Consider the following 19,518-nt stretch of genomic DNA (forward strand, 5'->3'; position numbering starts at 1 on the left):
GTGGTAAATGGAAAGACAAAGTAGGGAGCCCAGTTTTCAGTCAGGGGATTTATCCTGCTCTCTGAGGATGTTTGGAGATGTGGGGTAGTATTTTTAGCCATCACAATGATTAGGAGTTACCCTGGCATTTAGAGAGCTGTGGCCAGGGCTGTCAAACATCTTACAGTGTGCAGGATGGACCTGCTCAACTACAGATTATCCTTCCCCAAGTGCTATCAGTGCCTCCATTGAGGAGGATTTTGCAGTCATCTAGCTGAGCTAAAAGTATAGCTGGAATTAGTGTGGGGGCAGTAGAAATTAAGGGAACTAGATTTGAGATAGAAACAGTAGGATTTTGTGATAGATGGGGTGTTGGGAGTGAGAGAGAAGATTCAATAATGACACCCGTGTCTCCAATTAAAGCAACTGGATGGATAGTTGTACCATTTACAGAAATAAGAGACATGAAAATGAATTCTCTCTTGGGTATGTTAAGTTTGAAATGCCTGCAGGATCTCCAAATGGAGATATCAAGAAGGTATTGTAATACATGATTGTAAGATACAAATTTGGGAATCACCAGAATATAGAAGGTATTTAAAGTCATAGTAATAAACGAGATCACTTAGAGGGAAAGAAACAAAAAAGGTCACAGAACCCACCCCTTAGAAATTCCAACATTTAGAGGTCAGATATTGGGAGAAGGAGCTTTTGAATGAGGAAAAGGAATATTAGCTAAGCAAATAAGAGAAAAATCACTTGAAGAGGGTCATATCACAGAAGCTGTAAGTAGACTCTTTCAAGAAAGGCAATAGTTAGAAAAGAAAATAAAAATGGCTCTTGAATATATGAAAAGATACCAAAATAAGAAAAATAAAATCAAAACTGAAAAGAATTCTCTTTTTACTTATCAAATGAGGAAAATCTGAAAATTTGATAACACCCTTAGTTGGTGAGGCTGGGGGGAAATAATCAAACTTAAAATTGCTGTTAGGAGTATAAATTGGTTACAATCCCTATGGAAGGCAATTTGTCAAGAACTACCAGAATTAGAAATGCATGTGCTTTTTTATCTGCCTTAGGATTTGTCCAGCATATATACTGGTACTTGCTATTTAAAGTGTGATCCATGGACCAGCAGCATCAGCATCACCAGGGAGCTTATTAGAAATGCCAAATATCAGGGCACCTGGGTGGCTCATTGGTTAATCATATCCTTTCAGCTCAGGTCATGATCCCAGGGTCCTGTGATCGAGCCCCATGTTAGCTCCCCACCCCCCCATGCTCTCTTTCTTACATGCATATGCGCACACTTTCTCTCTCTCAAGTAAATAAAATCTTAAAAAAAAAAAAAAAGAAACGCTGAATCTCAGGCATCACTTAGACCTAACTGAATCAGAACCTGCATTTTAACAAGATCTTCAGGTGCTTTGTGTGCGCATTAAAGTTTAGGAAGTACTGCTGTGCTAGCACGTGTGGGAATGATACATGTAAAAGATATCCTACATTGTAGGATTGTTGATATTAGCAAAGGATTGGAATCCTAAATTTCCATTAGTAGAAGAATAGGTAATACTGTTATGTACAAGTGTACACTAGAATACTATGTAGATTTTTTAAAAGATGAAACATCATTTATGTGATAAGGGATGTGTATCAGAATATATAAAGAACTCTTGTAACTCAAAAAAAGTTAACTCAAAAAATAGGCAAAGTATTTGAATAGACATTTCTCAAAAGAAAACACACATGGCTTATAACGCCTGAAAAGATATTCATTAGTTATTAAGCATCATTAGTTATTAAGGAAATGCAAATCAAAACCACAGAGATACCACTTCATACCCACTAGGATGGTTATTATCCAAAAGATGGACAATAACTAGTGCTGTTGAGCATGTGGAGAAATTGGAACCCTAACCAGCACTAGGTGGGGATATAAACTGGTACAATTTGGCATTTCCTGAAATGGTTAAAAATAGAGTTAGCATATGACTTAACTGTTCAACTCCTAGGGATATAAGTAAAAGAATTAAAAACACGTCATTTGAGTCCATACAAAACACCTGCCTTTAATCATGAAGATGAGTAATTACTAATCTATAGAAGCTGTCACTTCTGTCTCCATTTGAAACGCACATCAGTTTAGCAAAAACTGTCTTTATTGTTTCCTCTGAAGATTTTTTTTCATGATCACCACTGGTTAATAATATATAACTGAGTTTACTTTGCTCTCTACAAACATCTACCTCCCTTCCTTTTCTCTTTAGCTTTTAAAAGCTCTTAAGAGTTATTTAACATGCTTGAAAACAAATTCTTTTTTTGAGTTTTGTTTGTTTAACTAGCATTTGTTATAGTACTGACTATATGTGCTACACTACATAAAGGTAAATAAGGCCAGCAAGCGGAAGAGTTGGCTGGTAAAATCATTATCTACTCCTGAGTAACTGCTCTAAACAAGTTGTGAACAAAATCTCCTCCATGCAACCCAGGACACAAAGCAAAACTTGTTGCCTGGGGGAAGCTTAGTCTGCACATTGGCCCCAATTTTCTCTAGTCTGATATTTTTTCAACTCTTCCTTTAGTAAGAGAGCAAGTTTTATTATTTATTTGAAAAGGAATTTAAGTAATTTTGTCTTGTTAGTAAACCGTAGTTTATTTTTTCCATTTTCTCCTCCAGATGGTTTAGCCACACAGTGTCCAGGAAGCTCATTCATTGTAGGCAGAACCCACCAAATTAGCAGTCAAATGAGTTTGCTTTTCCTCTTCTTCCATGAAAGGGATATTTAATGGAGAACAGGTCTTTTTATTTCAAGTCTTTAAAAGATAAGAAATGTGAATTAGTACTCTGCTTTGATGTAAATGTGGCTTGAAAAAACTATAAATAAAATCCTAATTTTTCGGGCGCATGGGTGGCTTGGTTGGTTAAGCGACTGCCTTCGGCTCAGGTCATGATCCTGGAGTTCCGGGATCGAGTCCCGCATCGGGCTCCCTGCTCGGCAGGGAGTCTGCTTCTCCCTCTGACCCTCCTCCCTCTCATGCTCTCTGTCTCTCATTCTCTCTGTCTCAAATAAATAAATAAAATCTTTAAAAAAAAAAAAAAATCCTAATTTTTCTTTGTGACAATTGCTTACTGTGACTAAGTCAATAAAATATTTGAGCTATAAAATGTTTTTAAACAAGAGAGTATGTATTTTTATAGAAAAAATAAATGTTAAGGTAATTAAGATTACTCCCAATGTTACTTCTGATTTTGTTAATATACATATATAAGTATATAATTAGACTTATTCCTTTCTGAATGCACATGTTCGTTTTCATTTTGCATGACCAATAAACCACTGGCTTTTGTGAATGACAGAATTGCTACAAGAGATTTTTTTCAAGTATTCACACTGCTACCTCACATTGTGTGGTGACAACCACTGATTTACATGAAATCATAAAAGGGGAGGAAGAAGAAATGAAATTATATGTTCAAAAATATTGGAGCTCTAAAAACATGTTTGTATTTTTATTATATGGTCACAAAAAGAAGGTGTATTCAAATCTTACTAGGAAGGGGGGGCCTCTGTAGTTTGAAAAAAATTCCTGAGTATTGCCACTTATTAATTTTTAATTATTCTAGTGGGCATTTGATAATATTAGACACTTATGAAAAAAATTTATACCAGAGGATCTGATTTCTACTTAGTATTTTCCCTTTAAGAAAATCATGACTTTAGGGCGCCTGGGTGGCTCAGTTGGTTAAGTGACTGCCTTCAGCTCAGGTCATGATCCTGGAGTCCCTGGATCGAGTCCCGCATCGGGCTCCCTGCTCGGCAGGGAGCCTGCTTCTCCCTCTGACCCTCCCCCCTCTCATGTGCTCTCTCTCTCTCATTCTCTCTGTCAAATAAATAAATAAAATCTTTAAAAAATAAATAAATAAATAAAAGAAAATCATGACTTTAAGCCATGACTAAAAGGCTGTATTGTACTATAAATGGGTGGTTATTAATAAGCATTGACTATTGTACTATATTTTTAAATGACTAGAAAAATTAGAAAATTCACCCAGGGTACTTACAGCGTGTGAGCATGGTTTTCCAGTGGTTTTCTTATAAAATAATTTGGAGTACATAAGTTAAAAGGGTATTCTACGTGTGTATATCATTCTGTGATTAATGAATGCTTTTTAATTAATAAATTGCATTAGTATTCATACTGATGGTCGTCTTTAAATACCTTACATATCCTAATCAGAAAAGGTTTAGACAAAGTTCTTGCCCACTGAGCTATTTATTACCATGTAAGGCAACCACTGATTTAGCAGAGCAGGTATATATTATAGCCAGGTATATATTGGATTTTCTGCTTCATTTTTACCAATATCTAGTAATAGACACTTACCTGTATTGGACATAACACCATCTTTTTCTCTTATTTGACACTTTTACCAAACTGATAAATAAAAGTGAAATGCTTTATCAGCATTTCATCTTGGGTGATCTGTTTTATAACATGGATCCCTTGACAAGTCTTTATGGCACAGCTGCCATATTTTAAAAGTGGGCAATTTGCTAAGGAAAAACTGATGTGAGGAGGGATTGTTGAAATTCTTGAAATGCATGGGGAGGAATAGTTTTTAAACCTAATCAGGTGTGAAGTTAAAAAGAGTAATTTGTTGTATATTATTAAGCCAGCTATTGGCATAATATTATTCCAAGTTACTGAATTTAAGAAATTTTATATTTTAACAGTTTTTATGATTTGGGTGGAAGTTTTTGTGGTGAGACTTTTTTTTTACTGACAGGTGCATTCCTTGCAAAGGTTCTCGGTTTCCTCCCACTCTTCCGCGCCCTGCTGTAGCTATATTATCCTTTAAGCTTCCTTATTGTCAGATTGCCACAGAGAAAGGACAAATGGAGGTATGTGGAAATCTTACCTTGACACTCTGAATTTGATAATATAATGCCTGTGATGTAGACATTTAAAAATTTCCCTGATGACCAGTGTTGAATACTCATTACTTTATAATTAAATAAATAGTGGTAGCAGGGAGGGAGGATGACTGCTTATGATCACCAGGGTACCTGATTGCCATCACTGCTTCCAGGGATTTTGTCTGTGAGGTAAATGGGTATGAACATCAGGGTAAGGCTCTCAGTCGCAGAGTTGGGTGAGTGCCTGAGAGGGCAGGCCTCCATAAATATTGTGTTTTAGGCCAGGCTTGCCTCACTTTAGTCCTAGCCCTGTGCCATCAAAAGTCATTTGAAATCTTGTAATTAGTTAATCTAAACAAATAGCAAACCAGCTCTAAAAAATAGTTTACCAAATTCTCTGAGCATTAACTATGATAGCTAAGAAACTATTTAAAATGCTATATTTCCCTTTTTTTAAGGACAGAAGATGAAGTTAAGCTTTGGTATCACATTAAAATTTGAATTCCAAAATAAACTATACAAAGAGTATTTCAAAAATTATTTTATTCGGAATCTGTTATCTTTTTTTTTCTAAACGATTTTATTTATTTATTTGACAAAGAGAGACACAGCGAGAGAGGGAACACAAGCAGGGGGAGTGGGAGAGGGAGAAGCAGGCCTCCCGCTGAGCAAGGAGCCTGATGTGGGGCTCGATCCCAGGATCCTGGGATCATGACCTGAGCCGAAGGCAGACGCTTAACGACTGAGCCACCCAGGCGCCCCCAGAATCTGTTATCTTAAGATAAATATTTAACACTTGCTGGTAGTTTAAGCAGTTTTTTCCACTTTTGTAGGAACAATTTTGGCGTTCCATCATATTTCACAATCACCTTGATTATTTAGCTAAAAATGGTTATGAATATGAAGAAAGCACTAAAAATCAAGCAATAAAAGAACAACAGGAGCTTTTAATGAAAATGCTTGCGGTGAGTAAAATAAATATGCTGGAAAAATTAAAGTTACACTTTTCTATAGATTGGATTCCTTAAAAGTATGTGAATTAGCACCAAGTTCCACAACATCAAAATCTTTTTTTTTTAATTTTTAAGATTTTAATTCTAGTATAATTTACAGTGTTGTATAAGTTTCAGGTATTCAATACAGTTATTCAGCAATTCTCTACCTTACTCAGTTGTTTCCCAGTTGATGTTCCAGTTAAAATATTTTTTAAAAAAATAAATAAAATATTTAAGACATTACCTTGTAACTAAGATCATAGGCAGATATGTGTACTTTTTTTAATTAGGTTAGTCACCATACAGTACTTCATTAGTTTTGATATAGTGTTCCATGATTAATTGTTTGCATATAACACCCCGTGCTCCTTGCAATACGTGCCCTCCTTAACACCCATCACCAGGCTAACACATCCCCCGCCCTCCTCCCCTCTAAAACCCTCAGATTGTTTCCCAGAGTTTTTAGTCTGTCATGGTTCGTCTCCCACTTTGATTGCCCCCCTTCATTTTTCCCTTCCTTTTCCTAATGTCCTCCATGCTATTCCTTACGTTCCACATATGAGTAAAGCCATATGATAATTGTCTTTCTCTGCTTGACTTATTTCACTTAGCATAATCCCCTCCAGTTCCATCCATGTCGATGCAAATGGTGGGTATTCATCTTTTCTTTTCACTACTTCTGTATCTTTGGGGTAAATACCCAGTAGTGCAATTGCTGGGTTGTAGGGTAGCTCTATTTTTAACTTTTTGTGTAAACTACATACTGTTTTCCAAAGTGGCTGTACCAACTTGCATTCCCACCAGCAGTGTAAGAGGGTTCCCCTTTCTCCACATCCTCTCCAACATTTGTTGTTTCCTGCTTTGTTAATTTTTTTTGCTGGAGGGGAGGTGGGGGAGGATGGGGTAACTGGGTGGTGGGCATGAAGAAGGGCACGTGATAAAATGAGCACTGGGTGTTGTACGCAACTGAGAATCACTGAACTCTACCTCTGAAACTAACAGTACACTATATGTTAATTAATTGAACTTAAATTTAAAAAAAAGAAAACCCCCCCAAAAATTTTTTTTTGCCATTCTAACTGGTGTAAGGTGGTATCTCAATGTGATTTTGATTTGAATTTCCCTGATGGCTAATGGTGTTGACTATTTTTTCATGTGTCTGTTAGCCATTCGTATGTCTTCTTTGGAGAAGTGTCTGTTCATGTCTTCTGCCCATTTTTTGAGTTGATTATTTGTTTTTTGGGTGTTGAATTTGAGAAGTTCTTTATAGATCTTGGATACCAGCCCTTTATCTGTTATGTCATTTACACATATCTTCTCCCATTCCATAGGCTTTTAGTTTTGTTGGCTGTTTCCTTTGCTGTGCAGAAGCTTTTTTATCTTGATCAAGTCCCAAAAGTTCATTTTTGCTTTTGTTTCCCTTGCCTTTGAGATACATGTACTTTTAACCTCCTTCATCTATTTCACCCATTTCCCTACTGACATCTTCTGTGGTAACCATCAGTTCCTCTATAGTTAAGAGTCTGGGGTTTTTTGTCTCTTTTTCCTTTGTTTTGTTTCTTAAATTATATACATATGAGTGAAATCATATGGTATTTGTCTTTCTCTGACTGATTTCACTCTCTAGATCCATCATGTTGTTGCAAAAGGTGGTATTCACTATTGTCACCATTATGTGACACTGCCTTGAGTTTAGTGTTAAAGAAATTTAATTAGCTTATTGTAGAGTAAGTTTTGTTCCTTTTATAAAATGTCATTTATGGTCTAGGAACTAATAACCTTTTTACTTCCCACAGCACATGTAAGAAAATCTGTTTGGTTTATTTACCATGTAGCATTACAGGAGCTTTTCCTCTGGAACAGTGGTTTTCAGCAGGTTATCTTATCAGTAGCTTGAGGACTGGTCAGGTCTTCTTTAGCATTCTTGTAGCCCTGGCAAATGCCGGAAGTTCAGCCTAGTTACTATGAGAACCATACTACTTTTCATTTCCAAATGCCTTCTGAGGCAGAGTGCTACCCTGATTAAGAAGTACTATTTATAGATTAGTGATAGTAGAAAACTTGAAAAGGACATGCAGGTGACTGGTTAAGCCTTCTGTGCTGATGCATCAGATGTGGGATGTCTAAGTAACAAAATTATCCTTCTACCCTATGAATTAGGAAACCCTGAGTAGTCTTTGAAGTACTAATTTTCCTTACATTGTACTTTGAGTTGTCAAAATTCATACCAAAAGAAAAGTAGTCAAGTATTTTCTAAGATGTTAAATGAATGCTCTTTGTTTTGTATTATTACGTATAAAAAATAGAGCAAGAAAAAGGAAGTTGTTAATTTGGAAGTTATACAACTATTTCTGGTAGTTGGAGATCATAGACAATCACACTTAAAAACGAATGGATAAATCTACTTCCCCACACCCAAACTCACTTAGTAGCATTTGTGTACCAATTCTGGGCAAAGTAATAACAAATCATTTACAATCTATTCCTTCTTTGAACTTGCTGCCCTATTTGGCGAGGGTGGGGTGAGGGTGGGTGGGCAGTGAAGCAAGGTTAAGAAAACCACATTTGAATCTTAAAGGAATATCTTACTTCCCTTGCAATTAATAGCTTGAAATCATAAAACTTATTTCATTGAATCTAAGCAATTATTGATTGTAAAATGCACCATTATTTAAGCCTAAAAAAATGCTGCAAATTAAACTCTGAGCCACCATCAGTTGTGAGGTGCTTGCCACTTTCAGAGATGTTAAAATGTATAAAAATATGCATCTTAGAATCAGTGAGATACATTATCTAGAAAACTTTTCTCAGTTTTACTACTAGTATCATTCTCTTATTTTTAAAAAGTTTCTCTTGGGTGTTATATGCAACTAATGAATCATTGAACGCTACATCAAAAACTAATGATATACTATATGCTGGCTAATTGAACATAATAATAAATATAAAAAATTTAAAAAATAAAAATAAAAAGTTTCTCTTGACATGATTTTATTCTTTTTCCATTTTTGGTTAGCTTTCTTGTAAACTGGATCGGGAATTCCGTTGTGTGGAACTAGCTGATTTAATGACTCAGAATGCTGTGAATTTAGCCATTAAATACGCTTCTCGTTCCCGGAGATTAATATTGGCCCAAAGACTTAGTGAACTGGCTGTAGAGAAGGCAGCTGAATTGGCAACAACCCAGGTAGAAGAAGAGGAAGAGGAGGATTTCAGAAAAGAGCTGAATGCTGGGTAAGAAATAATCAGCTGCTTAGATTTTTCTTTACCATTCTGAATATTAAATTGGTCTTTGCATAGCTCTTTATTGAATAATATATTGTCTTTTAGTTACAGTAATACTGCCACAGAGTGGAGCCAGCCAAGACTCAGAAACCAAGTTGAAGAAGATGCAGAGGACACCAGAGAAGCTGATGATAAAGAAGAAAAACCAGAATTACATAAGCATGGCAAGATACTTTTTTTTTTTAAAGATTTATTTATTTGAGAGAGAGCATGTGTGTGAGTGGGGGGAGGGGCAGAGGGAGAGAAGCAGACTGCCCACTGAGTGAAGAGCCAGACGGGTCTCAGTCTCACAACCCCGAATTTATGACCTGAGCTGAAATCAAGAGTTAGATGCTTAACTGACTGAGCCACCCAGGCATACCATAAGATACATTTTTAAGGCAATTTAAAGATGAGAAATGGGAACCTGAGTGGCTCAGTCGTTGGGTGTCTGCCTTTGGCTCGGGTCATGGTCCCAGGGTCCTGGGATCGAGCCCCTCATCGGGCTCCCTGCTCCACAGGAAGCCTGCTTCTCCCTCTCCCACTCCTCCTGCTTGTGTTCCTTCTCTCGCTCTGTCTCTCCCTGTCAAATAAATAAAATATTTAAATAAATAAATAAATAAAGATGAGAAATGTTATATTTGTGGCTTTCCCCATTTTACTTAGCTGAGGAAAATTGAATACTTGTGCTTTGTCAAGACATCTTTGCTGATTGTTGATTATAGAGAGTAACTTTATCTCCCCATTTACTTACATTGTATTATCTTAATTATTTTATAGGACAGAATCTATTTTCCAAAAGTACAAATCCCTCTGATGTGCCAGCTGTTAAGTCAGGTAAGAAATATTTGTGATTTTGAAATATCAAAATTGTGCAAGTTAGTCTTTAAAGTGATATATCTATTCAAATACACCCCTTACCCCCACCCCCACCTCCATCCCTCTGCCCATGGTTTGTTTTTATCAGAAATATTGTTTGTAAAACTGCTAATTTTACAAATATTTATTAAATGCCTATATAACAGTGTGCTGTAATCTAGTCAGTGGTAAGGGATTGGTTGGGACCCCAAGGGAGGCCTCCATGGAATGTTTAAAGCAGAGACCTGCAGGATGAGTAAGAGTCAGCTAGGCTAAGATGGGTGAGAGCAGAAGCAAGGGAATGGTGTGTGACTTAAGGAACAGCGTTTGTGAAGACTGTAAGAGTGGTGTGAAGAGCACAGAGGCAGAGGAAAGTGGTGCTGAGTGGTTTTGGAGGGATTGGCGGGAGCTAAATCATGCAGATCTATGTAGGCCACAGTAAGAATTTTGATCTTTATTCTGAGGTCACCGGGAGGCTGTTGTAGGTTTCAAGCAGAGGCATAGCGTGCATACTGGCAGAGGAGGAATGCACATAAGGAGACTACTGAGGCAGTCCAAGTGACATTGAATATTGGTTGGACTCGGATGGTGGTGACTAATGGGAGAAAGAATGAAAAAAAATGATGTGTTTCTGAAGAAAATGTAGAGAATATGGAAGTTCAGAGTGTAAAGAATGACTCAGTTTCCTGGCTTGAATATTTGAATGAATGATGGTACCATTCACTGAGTTAGAAAACACTAGGGAAACTCAGGTTTAGGTAGGAGGATGATGAACTACTATTGGATATTTGGGTTAGGAACTCAGGAAAGTAGTCTGGGAGGAACATATATAAAGTGAAAATTGTTGGCATAACCATAGCAATTTAAATCATGGGCATGGGTGAGGGAGCATTGGAGGAGGATATAAAGTGAGAAGAAAAGTGAGCTTAAGGGCTAGAGAATCTCCAACATTTAAACATTAGGTGGAGAGGAATCATCAAAAGAGAATGAGATTAAGAGAGGAAGCAGATAGGAATGCGGAATCTCAGAAGTCAAGGGGAGGAGACAATATCAGGAAGAAAGGAACACTCAGCTCTGTAGAATGCTGTTGAGGGGGTCAAATAAGATGATGACTGAAAACTACCCACCAGATTTGGCCACATGGAGTTTATTGTGTCCTTAGCAAGAGCAGATTCTATAGGGTAGTAGGGCTGGAAGCCATATTATTTGGATGTTGGAATGTATGAACAGTGAGGAACTGGGAATAGCTGTGTAGACAGCTCTTGAATTTGGCTTTATAGGGGAGGGAATTAAAAATGGTGGCTGGAGGGGCGCCTGGGTGGCTCAGTCGTTAAGCGTCTGCCTTCGGCTCAGGTCATGATCCCAGGGTCATGGGATCGAGCCCCGCATCGGGCTCCCTGTTCAGCGGGAAGCCTGCTTCTCCCTCTCCCACTCCTCCTGCTTGTGTTTCCTCTCTCGCTGTCTATCTGTCAGATAAATAAATAAAATCTTTAAAAAAAAAAAATGGTGGCTGGAGGGGATGTGGGGTTGAGAGGGTTTGTTTTTGTTTGTTGAAGTTGGGAAACTTGAGTAGCCAATAAAGAGGGAAAAGATGGTATACATCCAAAGATGGTGTAGCCATTGATAGGACAAGTTTCTTGACAAAGCAGGAGGGGATGGAATCTAGAGCATAAGTAGAGAAATTATTAACCTTAGCTAAAACAAGGCACCATTCTTCCATGGTAATAGGAGAAAAGGATAGATCTATATATATTGGGTTGGTATATTTCATAGTGAAAGTTGGGATAGTTCCCATTTAAAGCTTTTATTTTGGCTTGGAAATAGGTAGGGGGTCATTATATGGTTGTTAATAATTTTAAAGTTGCAAAGTACATTTGTTTTTGTATAATACAGATTAAAATATTCCATCTGTTATTACAGAAGTCAGAAGTCTTCTGTGTTTTACCACTATTAAGTGACGGTTTCTTTCTTATGAAAGGTGCAGTTACCTCTAGCAACCAAGGACGAGTAAACCCCTTCAAGGTAAACTCTTTCCAGTGATATTTAAAATGTGTTTCAATACATTTTTATACAGAGAAATATTTCCAAACCACCAGATGACACTCCCCAGACTTGGAGGCATTGAAGACTGAAGCAGATCTTTATGAAAACGGATGAAAGCAGCACTAGTTCACACTTGGGCTAAGAGTTATATGTTCTACTTATCTTCTAAATACCAATGGTTTTGAAAGATATTCCCTCTTTTCCGTGGGGATGTGGTATATTTAATATGTGTATCAGTCTAATTTGTATTGTACAAAGTGTATTCAATTCCAAATGTGAGACCACGGTATAGACCTAATAGATATTTTAAGGAAAAATGAATCTCTTGGGATTTTTTTTTTTTCTTCTTTAAACATAAAAATGCTAAGAGTAGTTTGCTCTTTAGGTATCATCCAATTCCAAAGAGCCAGCCACTTCAATGAATTCAGCACGTTCAAGTAATATTTTAGACAGTATGAACAAATCATCCAAGAAATCTACTGCACTTAATCGAGCTACAAATAATGAAAAGTCTCCAGTTATAAAGCCTCTAGTTCCAAAGCCAAAGTCTAAGCAGGTACTATTTCAACTACCCACATCAGCAATAAGCAGCACATGATCTGTTTGTTTTGTTCACTCTTTCAGGTATGAGACAGGAGGCTCCAGTTATTTATTATTGATTTTCTAGTGAGGGTAGTGGTTCTCCTCTGATTTTGCTTCAGAATCACTTTTTGAAATATATATATATTTATACTCAGGGCCCAGGGATTCAGGCACCTATCTGGTTTTTAAAAAAAATTTCCCAGATGATTCTGATGCATATCTTTGTTTAATGATGATGCTGTAGTACCTGGCCCCAATCTTGTTCTGTATTCTGATTTTGCCTTCTAGTTTCATCCCAGATTTGGTATTTCATCCCAGATTTGTCATTAGTACAGTAGATCTTCTACCTTTTCCATTTCATATAATAAAATTCAGCATTTAGAAAATACGGAATTTGTAGTTTTTGGGGGGTTTGTGTCTCTGGTCATGTTTATGTTCAGTTGAGAACCCCAGGGCTTCACATGTTGGTATAAGAATTCTACATACATTTTTCCGCATTTTTCAAAAGTTGATTGTAGTATATAAAATTGTACTACATTTTGTTGGAGTATTCATTATGTTTGTTTTTACAGGCATCTGCAGCATCCTATTTCCAGAAAAGAACTTCCCAAACTGATAAGACTGAGGATGTGAAAGAAGAACATCCTAAAAATTCATCATCTGAAACACCAGCTATGTGTCCTCAAAACACTGAAAACCAAAGGTCAGTACACAAATTTATTATTCTTTTTTTTTAAGATTTTTATTTATTTATTATTTGACAGGGAGAGAGAGATAGTGAGAGAGGGAACACAAGCAGGGGCAGAGGGAGAGGGAGAAGCAGCTTCCCGCTGAGCAGGGAGCCCGATGTGGGGCTCGATCCCAGGACCCTGGGATCATGACCTGAGCCGAAGGCAGATGCTTAACGACTGAGCCACCCAGGTGTCCCCAAATTTATTATTCTTAAGATGTAATATCCCAATAAAAGGCATACAGAAACAGCAGTACAGAATTATTCAACTCTCTTGTTCATTATTACAAACAATACATTGACACTGGTAGTGGACATTCTGAACACATAATTTTAAGGAAAGGAAGCCATAAATATTGATGAATGTCTATTTATATTACTTACTAGGGTATGCCCTGATAAATTATATGTGTTTTAAATTGTACATATTTTGGGGCGCCTGGGTGGCTCCGTCAGTTAAGTGCCTACCTTCGGCTCAGGTCATGACCTCAGGGTCCTGGGATCGAGCCCCGCCTCGGGCTCCCTGCTCAGCGGAGAGCCTGCTTCTCCCTCTCCCTCCGCTGCTCCCCCTGCTCTCTCTCTGTCAAATAAATAAATAAATAAAATCTTTACAAAAAAATAAATTGTACATATTTTCTAATTCTTTTTTTGTTTATCTTAAAATAGATATAGTTACATGGGAGAAACAGGGAAAAGATAGAAAAAAATGTGTGATAAAGAGTAAATATCTTTCCTGTCCACCCAGTTCCCCTCTTCACAATCACTACAACAAATTTCTTACATAGCCCTCCAGAATTATTTGTGCATGTTCACTTATATTTATCTTTTTTTTTATTTTTACAGAAATGGTAGCTTACACATTATTCTGTACCTTGCTTTTTTTCACTTAGCAGCTTTTGTAGAACATCTCATATTACTACATGAAGAGTTTCTTTAATCTTTTCACATCCACTGAATGGATATGGCATAATTTATTCAGTTCTCTACTGGTGGACAGAAGGTGGTTGCTGGGGTTTGCTAATACAAATAGTACCACAATGAATAACTTTATATGAATGTCATTTCTCACATATACATATAGCTATAAGATGGATTCCTGTATGGTTCAAGTTAATGTGCACTTGTAATTCCAATAGATATTGCCAAAATTTTCTCCATTGATGTTGTATCATTTTCTGTACCTCCTGCAATATGAGAGTTCCTGTTTGCCTGTATCCTGTTTGTCTGCCAATGCAGTATGAGAGCTATGAGAGCAAGGATGAGGGGATGGGTAAAGATCTTGAGAGAGATAAAAATTTCAAATAGCTGGTTTGGGAAATGGAAAAAGAACCCACCAAGGATACTTGGAAAACCTTTATTGGCACAGAGGGGCTGAGTGGAATTGGAGACCTTGGGCGTGTCAGTATTCTAAAAAGAGCTGGAAGTGTAGAGTTCATGGTTGCTCCACTTGGAAAATACAAATGTAAGTAAAATCTTTGAATTGACCTTACAGGGGATTTTTCAGTTCATTCTTCCCATGGTCTCCCGGCAGTTTTAAGTAATGTGTAGTATGAATATTAACAAGTATAATTAATTGTGTCTCTCTTACTTTATATAGGTATGCAAAGACTAATCGTTAATTACTAACCTGAAAAATCATAAAGCACTTTAAACTGCATCTTAAGTATAAAATATTTTCACGTAATTGCTATTTTAGGCCAAAGACTGGGTTCCAGATGTGGCTGGAAGAAAACAGAAGTAGTATTTTGTCTGACAATCCTGACTTTTCAGATGAAGCAGACATAATAAAAGAAGGAATGATTCGATTTAGAGTATTGTCAGCTGAAGAAAGGAAGGTAAGGATGATTTTGCTGAGATTGAGATCTTAGTAAATCCCAGGTTTTAAAAATTCTTACAGAAAATGTCTTTTTCTGTTTTTGGAAATTGCAGATATTCTGGTATAAACTCTTGGTGGAGAGGCAATTAAATAACTGAAATGTCAGCTTTGACCGTAGGGATGTGTAATAATTATTATTTAGTGCTGATGGTTGAATTTTGGTCAGATTTACTGTTTATATCTGTATATAAGTTCCTATATAATGTAAGTTAGGAGGATACCCCAAGAAAAAGTACATTACTTCTAAATCAAAAGCAAATTAATAAGTAAAAATGAAATTAATTCACATGTTTGGACTTTAGGGTTCTTGTAAGCAGAAATTTTTAAAATGCTATGTACTTCCACATTGAATACAAAGTGAGAATACTGGGCTGCCTGGCAGGCTCAGTCAGTAGAGCATGTGACTCTTGATCTCAGGGTTGTGAGTTTAGGCCCCACTGTGGGTATAGAGCTTACTTTAAAACAAACAAACAGAAAAACCCAGAATGAGAATACTGCTTTTTGGGGGGAAAGGTGGTGTTCTGTTATAGCCTTTCATTTGGAAATTAGGACAGGTGGCTGGTACCTATTGCTCCTCATGTAATTTCTGCCATGTGAGGGAGGGCTAGGAGCACCTTTCTGGTGCAAGGGGAAGGAATGTCAATTAAATCCTCAGATTCACTTCCCCAGGGATGACAGTATGCAGCATGGGCACCTGGTGAAGTAGATACTTACCTTGATAAACTGGGTTTTAGGAGTGAAGATATTACAAAATGAGGAAGCTAGAAACTGGTTGAACCACCTCTATCCTCATTAGAATTTCCCTGCCAACTTTGTGCTTCTCATTTTTTATAAGAATGAATAAGAGGATAAAAATTCTAAAGACATAGATAAAATGGCATATGAATGGTCTTATGCAGTAGAAGAGGAAGAGACTTGGTAAAAGTTGTGATTGTGTTTTTGAATACTTAAAAATGTAATCAGTATTGTTAAGGTAAACCTTAAACATTTGCTTAAATCCAATCTGTTAATGTGAGAAATTCTGCAGCTCCAAAGGGTTCCTTTTCTTCAGTAAAGAAATGGGAAAGGAAACAAAGTGGAAGAAGGAGGAACTATTACATATTAAAATAGATTTAAGAGACAGATGGAGAGGCACTTGGGTGGCTCAGTTGGTTAAGCATCCGACTCTTGATCTCTGCTCAGATCTTGATCTCAGGGTTGTGAGTTCAAGCCCCACATTGGGCCCCATGCTGGGTGTGGAGCCTATTTAAAAAATCAGTCAATAAGAGACAGATGGAAACGACTGAGCTTTGTAAGGTTCTTTGCTTAGTGAATAGAAGCCAGTCCTGAAAGAATATCTGAAATGTCATTCCTGAAATGACAAAGTGATAGGGATGAAAAACAATACCGATTACCAGGAGTTGGGGCCTGGGTGAGAAGTGTAGGTTTTGGGGGCAACATGAGGGATCCTTGTGATGGAACTGTTTTGTATCTTGAATGTAGAATCTACTTTGGAATTAACATACACACACACATAGGAGTAGAAATAAAAAGGAGGATTGTATTGATGTCAGTACCCTGGTTATGATATTACATTAGTTTTGCAAGATGCTACCATTGGGGAAAACTGGGAAACTGGTACACGAGATCCTTCTGTATTATTTTCTACAACTGCATGTGAATAATCTCAAAAAGTTTCATTTTTAAGAAAGTACCTGCAGTTATAGTATTTTGCACTTAATATGGTTAAATACAAGCAGAGTTTAGGTTGAAATATTAGAGGTAGAATGTAAATTTTTTTTTTTTAAGATTTTATTTATTTATTTGACAGAGAGAGACACAGTGAGAGAGGGAACACAAGCAGGGGGAGTGGGAGAGGGAGAAGCAGACTCGCCGCAGAGCAGGGAGCCCGATGTGGGGCTTGATCCCAGGACCCTGGGACCATGACCTGAGCCGAAGGCAGACGCTTAACGACTGAGCCACCCAGGTGCCCTAGAATGTAAATTTTTTAACATGCTCTGCAATTAAGTAATAAGAGATTTGTTAACTGAGGGCCCTTAATGATTAGCTTAAAAATTCAAGTGCTAATTATGCTGCATTTTTTTTAAATACTGCTTTTTATAGATGGGTTTGTTACCTGGAAAAGTAAGGAAATCATTTCCTTCCTATTTCTTCGTTATTGCCTAAAAATCTTTTCTCCTCCCATATTTTGACGAAGGCATGGGCTTCCAAGGCCAAAGGAGGAACTACAAGTGATGGAGCTGAAGCAAAGAAGCGAAAACATGTGGTTGATGAAAGTCATGAAACTGAAAATGAGAAAGAAAAAGCAAAGGAGAATCTGAATTTGCCTAAAAAGCAAAAACCTTTAGATCTTTCTACCAATCAGAAACTGTCAGCTTTTGCATTTAAGCAGGAATAGAGTTAAAGAAAGTAGGAAAGTAGGTAGTGGATTTTTTACTCATCATTGATGAACCTGGACTTAAAAAAAATCTTTAGAAAACTCATTATGTATTTTTAAAAGAGTTTAGTGACAACTATTTGTCTTTATGAGATAATGTAGTAATTATATTGGTGTAGGGAATAGGGCATGTGTAAAAACCATCATCTCTGCAGATTGCTCTGCCCCCAAATGGAGGTACATTCCAAAACATTGTGATTAGTCACTGACTTGAAGCTACTGGCATGTCCCAGTGGAAGCCAGTTTGATTTTGTTTCTTACCTTCAAAATCATCAAAGCCAAGGTCTTAAAACCTCTGAGCACTGAAGTACCTTCAAGGGGTTTCCTCATTTGGTTTATGTCATGTACTGAGAAGTACTACAGAAGTTGTCTTCCAGATTTGTTACCATAGACTCTTCTCTATGTCTGTACTGGAGTAGGGACCATGTTTTTTAATATGGACCCTAAACGTGTAAATAATTTTGTAGATGAGATTTTTTTCTTTTGTTTGTTTCAGAAATTTCTTCATATATGGCTTTCAGTTGTCTTTGTAGTGCCTGGTTTTTAAAAAATAAATGACTTTCAGATTTCCACATTTAGCTTGCTGTGGTCTTAATATTGTATTTCCATGAAATGAAAATGTTTCTAGAAAATACAGTTTATATTTATTGCCATAATTTCCACCATTGCCCCCATCCTGCTACACATCATACACATGGAAAAGAAGATTGAAGATACTGTTTTGATAGTATTTCAGCCCAGGGCATAATGTGTTTCCTGGTAAGATACTCTGGTTATCATCATCAGCAGTACTTTCCTGAGCAAGTCTTTGACGCCTTGATAAGAGAGTAGTTAAAAGTTAGGGAAAGTCTTTAACTCCTCTTTAATTTTGAACAAACAAGATTTAATTATTTCATGCATTTTTGGTTATTATTCTAAGCAGAATTTAATACAAATGCAGCCACTTAATGAGAGCAGAGTACACAGGGGCGGAATGGAGGGGGTTTGTAGTAAAATAAAATCAGATGGCTCAGACTTGAGGATGGTTTTATATGTTGGAAGAACATAATATGTTGAAAATTCAGATGTGTAGAAGCCAAAGATATTCTTTATCATTATGACTAAGGTTAGGAAGGAATACATTTCTAATTTTTTAATTAGTAGCTGGTATAAAGAGACATTATAGCTCAGTGGTTAGGAGCACAGATTTCAAAGCCAAACAACCTGGGTCTTAAAGACTCACTGTAGTACCTACCAGCTGAATAAACCTTGGACAAGTTTCTAACCTTTGACCACTCATTGTAAAATGGGTATAGTAATAGTGCCTACTTTAGGGTTATGAGAATTAAATGAGATAAAAGCACCTAGTTCCTAGTACATAGTAATGTTTATATAAGTGTCAGCTATTATTAGTTATACTATTGGCTATTTAATGTTTCTTCATCATTTGATTTCATTCTGAATACTGTATGAATTTTTATTTCAAGAACCTAAGGTAAAAGTTTATAATACTTTGGAAAACATGTTTGTAGACATGCATTTGTTTCTATTTCCTCAACTTTATTGTACGTAGGATATAATCCTTCAGTGTTATATTACAGTTCCATAGGAACCTGAGAATACTAAGGATTTGCAAAAAAAGTGTTTTTAATCCCTTTTATTTGGTTGAAGGAACATTTTTGTATTGACTTAGTTTAAATTATAAATCAGAACTTGGAAACCAAGATACATTATCTTTATTCCTTTGCCATGTAAGATTAAACCTTTAAAAATTTTTTTTCAGAGGGCTCCTGGGTGGCTCAGTCGGTTGAGCGACTGCCTTCGGCTCAGGTCATGATCCCAGGGTCCTGGGA

General features: G+C 36.9%; 1 protein-coding gene across 3 annotated transcripts in view; it reads left to right on the forward strand.

The window, feature by feature from the left end:
• The window catches only part of WDHD1 (WD repeat and HMG-box DNA binding protein 1), a 59,135-nt gene extending 40,875 nt beyond the window's left edge, over positions 1 to 18,260 (forward strand). For 2 of the 3 annotated variants that reach the window (XM_006736455.3, XM_081830481.1), the window contains 10 exons: positions 4,772 to 4,886; positions 5,735 to 5,866; positions 8,913 to 9,130; positions 9,227 to 9,345; positions 9,941 to 9,997; positions 11,997 to 12,040; positions 12,447 to 12,617; positions 13,216 to 13,346; positions 15,070 to 15,208; positions 17,447 to 18,260. In XM_006736455.3, the coding sequence (XP_006736518.1) occupies positions 4,772 to 4,886; positions 5,735 to 5,866; positions 8,913 to 9,130; positions 9,227 to 9,345; positions 9,941 to 9,997; positions 11,997 to 12,040; positions 12,447 to 12,617; positions 13,216 to 13,346; positions 15,070 to 15,208; positions 17,447 to 17,647 (1,327 nt within the window). In that variant the 3' untranslated portion in view covers positions 17,648 to 18,260. The remainder of the gene's footprint in view (positions 1 to 4,771; positions 4,887 to 5,734; positions 5,867 to 8,912; positions 9,131 to 9,226; positions 9,346 to 9,940; positions 9,998 to 11,996; positions 12,041 to 12,446; positions 12,618 to 13,215; positions 13,347 to 15,069; positions 15,209 to 17,446) is intronic. The other variant, XM_081830480.1, reaches the window with a different exon arrangement.
• Positions 18,261 to 19,518: the final 1,258 nt, after the last annotated feature.

The sequence above is a fragment of the Leptonychotes weddellii genome, chromosome 9 (genome assembly GCF_054177405.1).
Source record: "Leptonychotes weddellii isolate Sample4059 chromosome 9, ASM5417740v2, whole genome shotgun sequence".
NCBI lineage: Eukaryota > Metazoa > Chordata > Mammalia > Carnivora > Phocidae > Leptonychotes > Leptonychotes weddellii.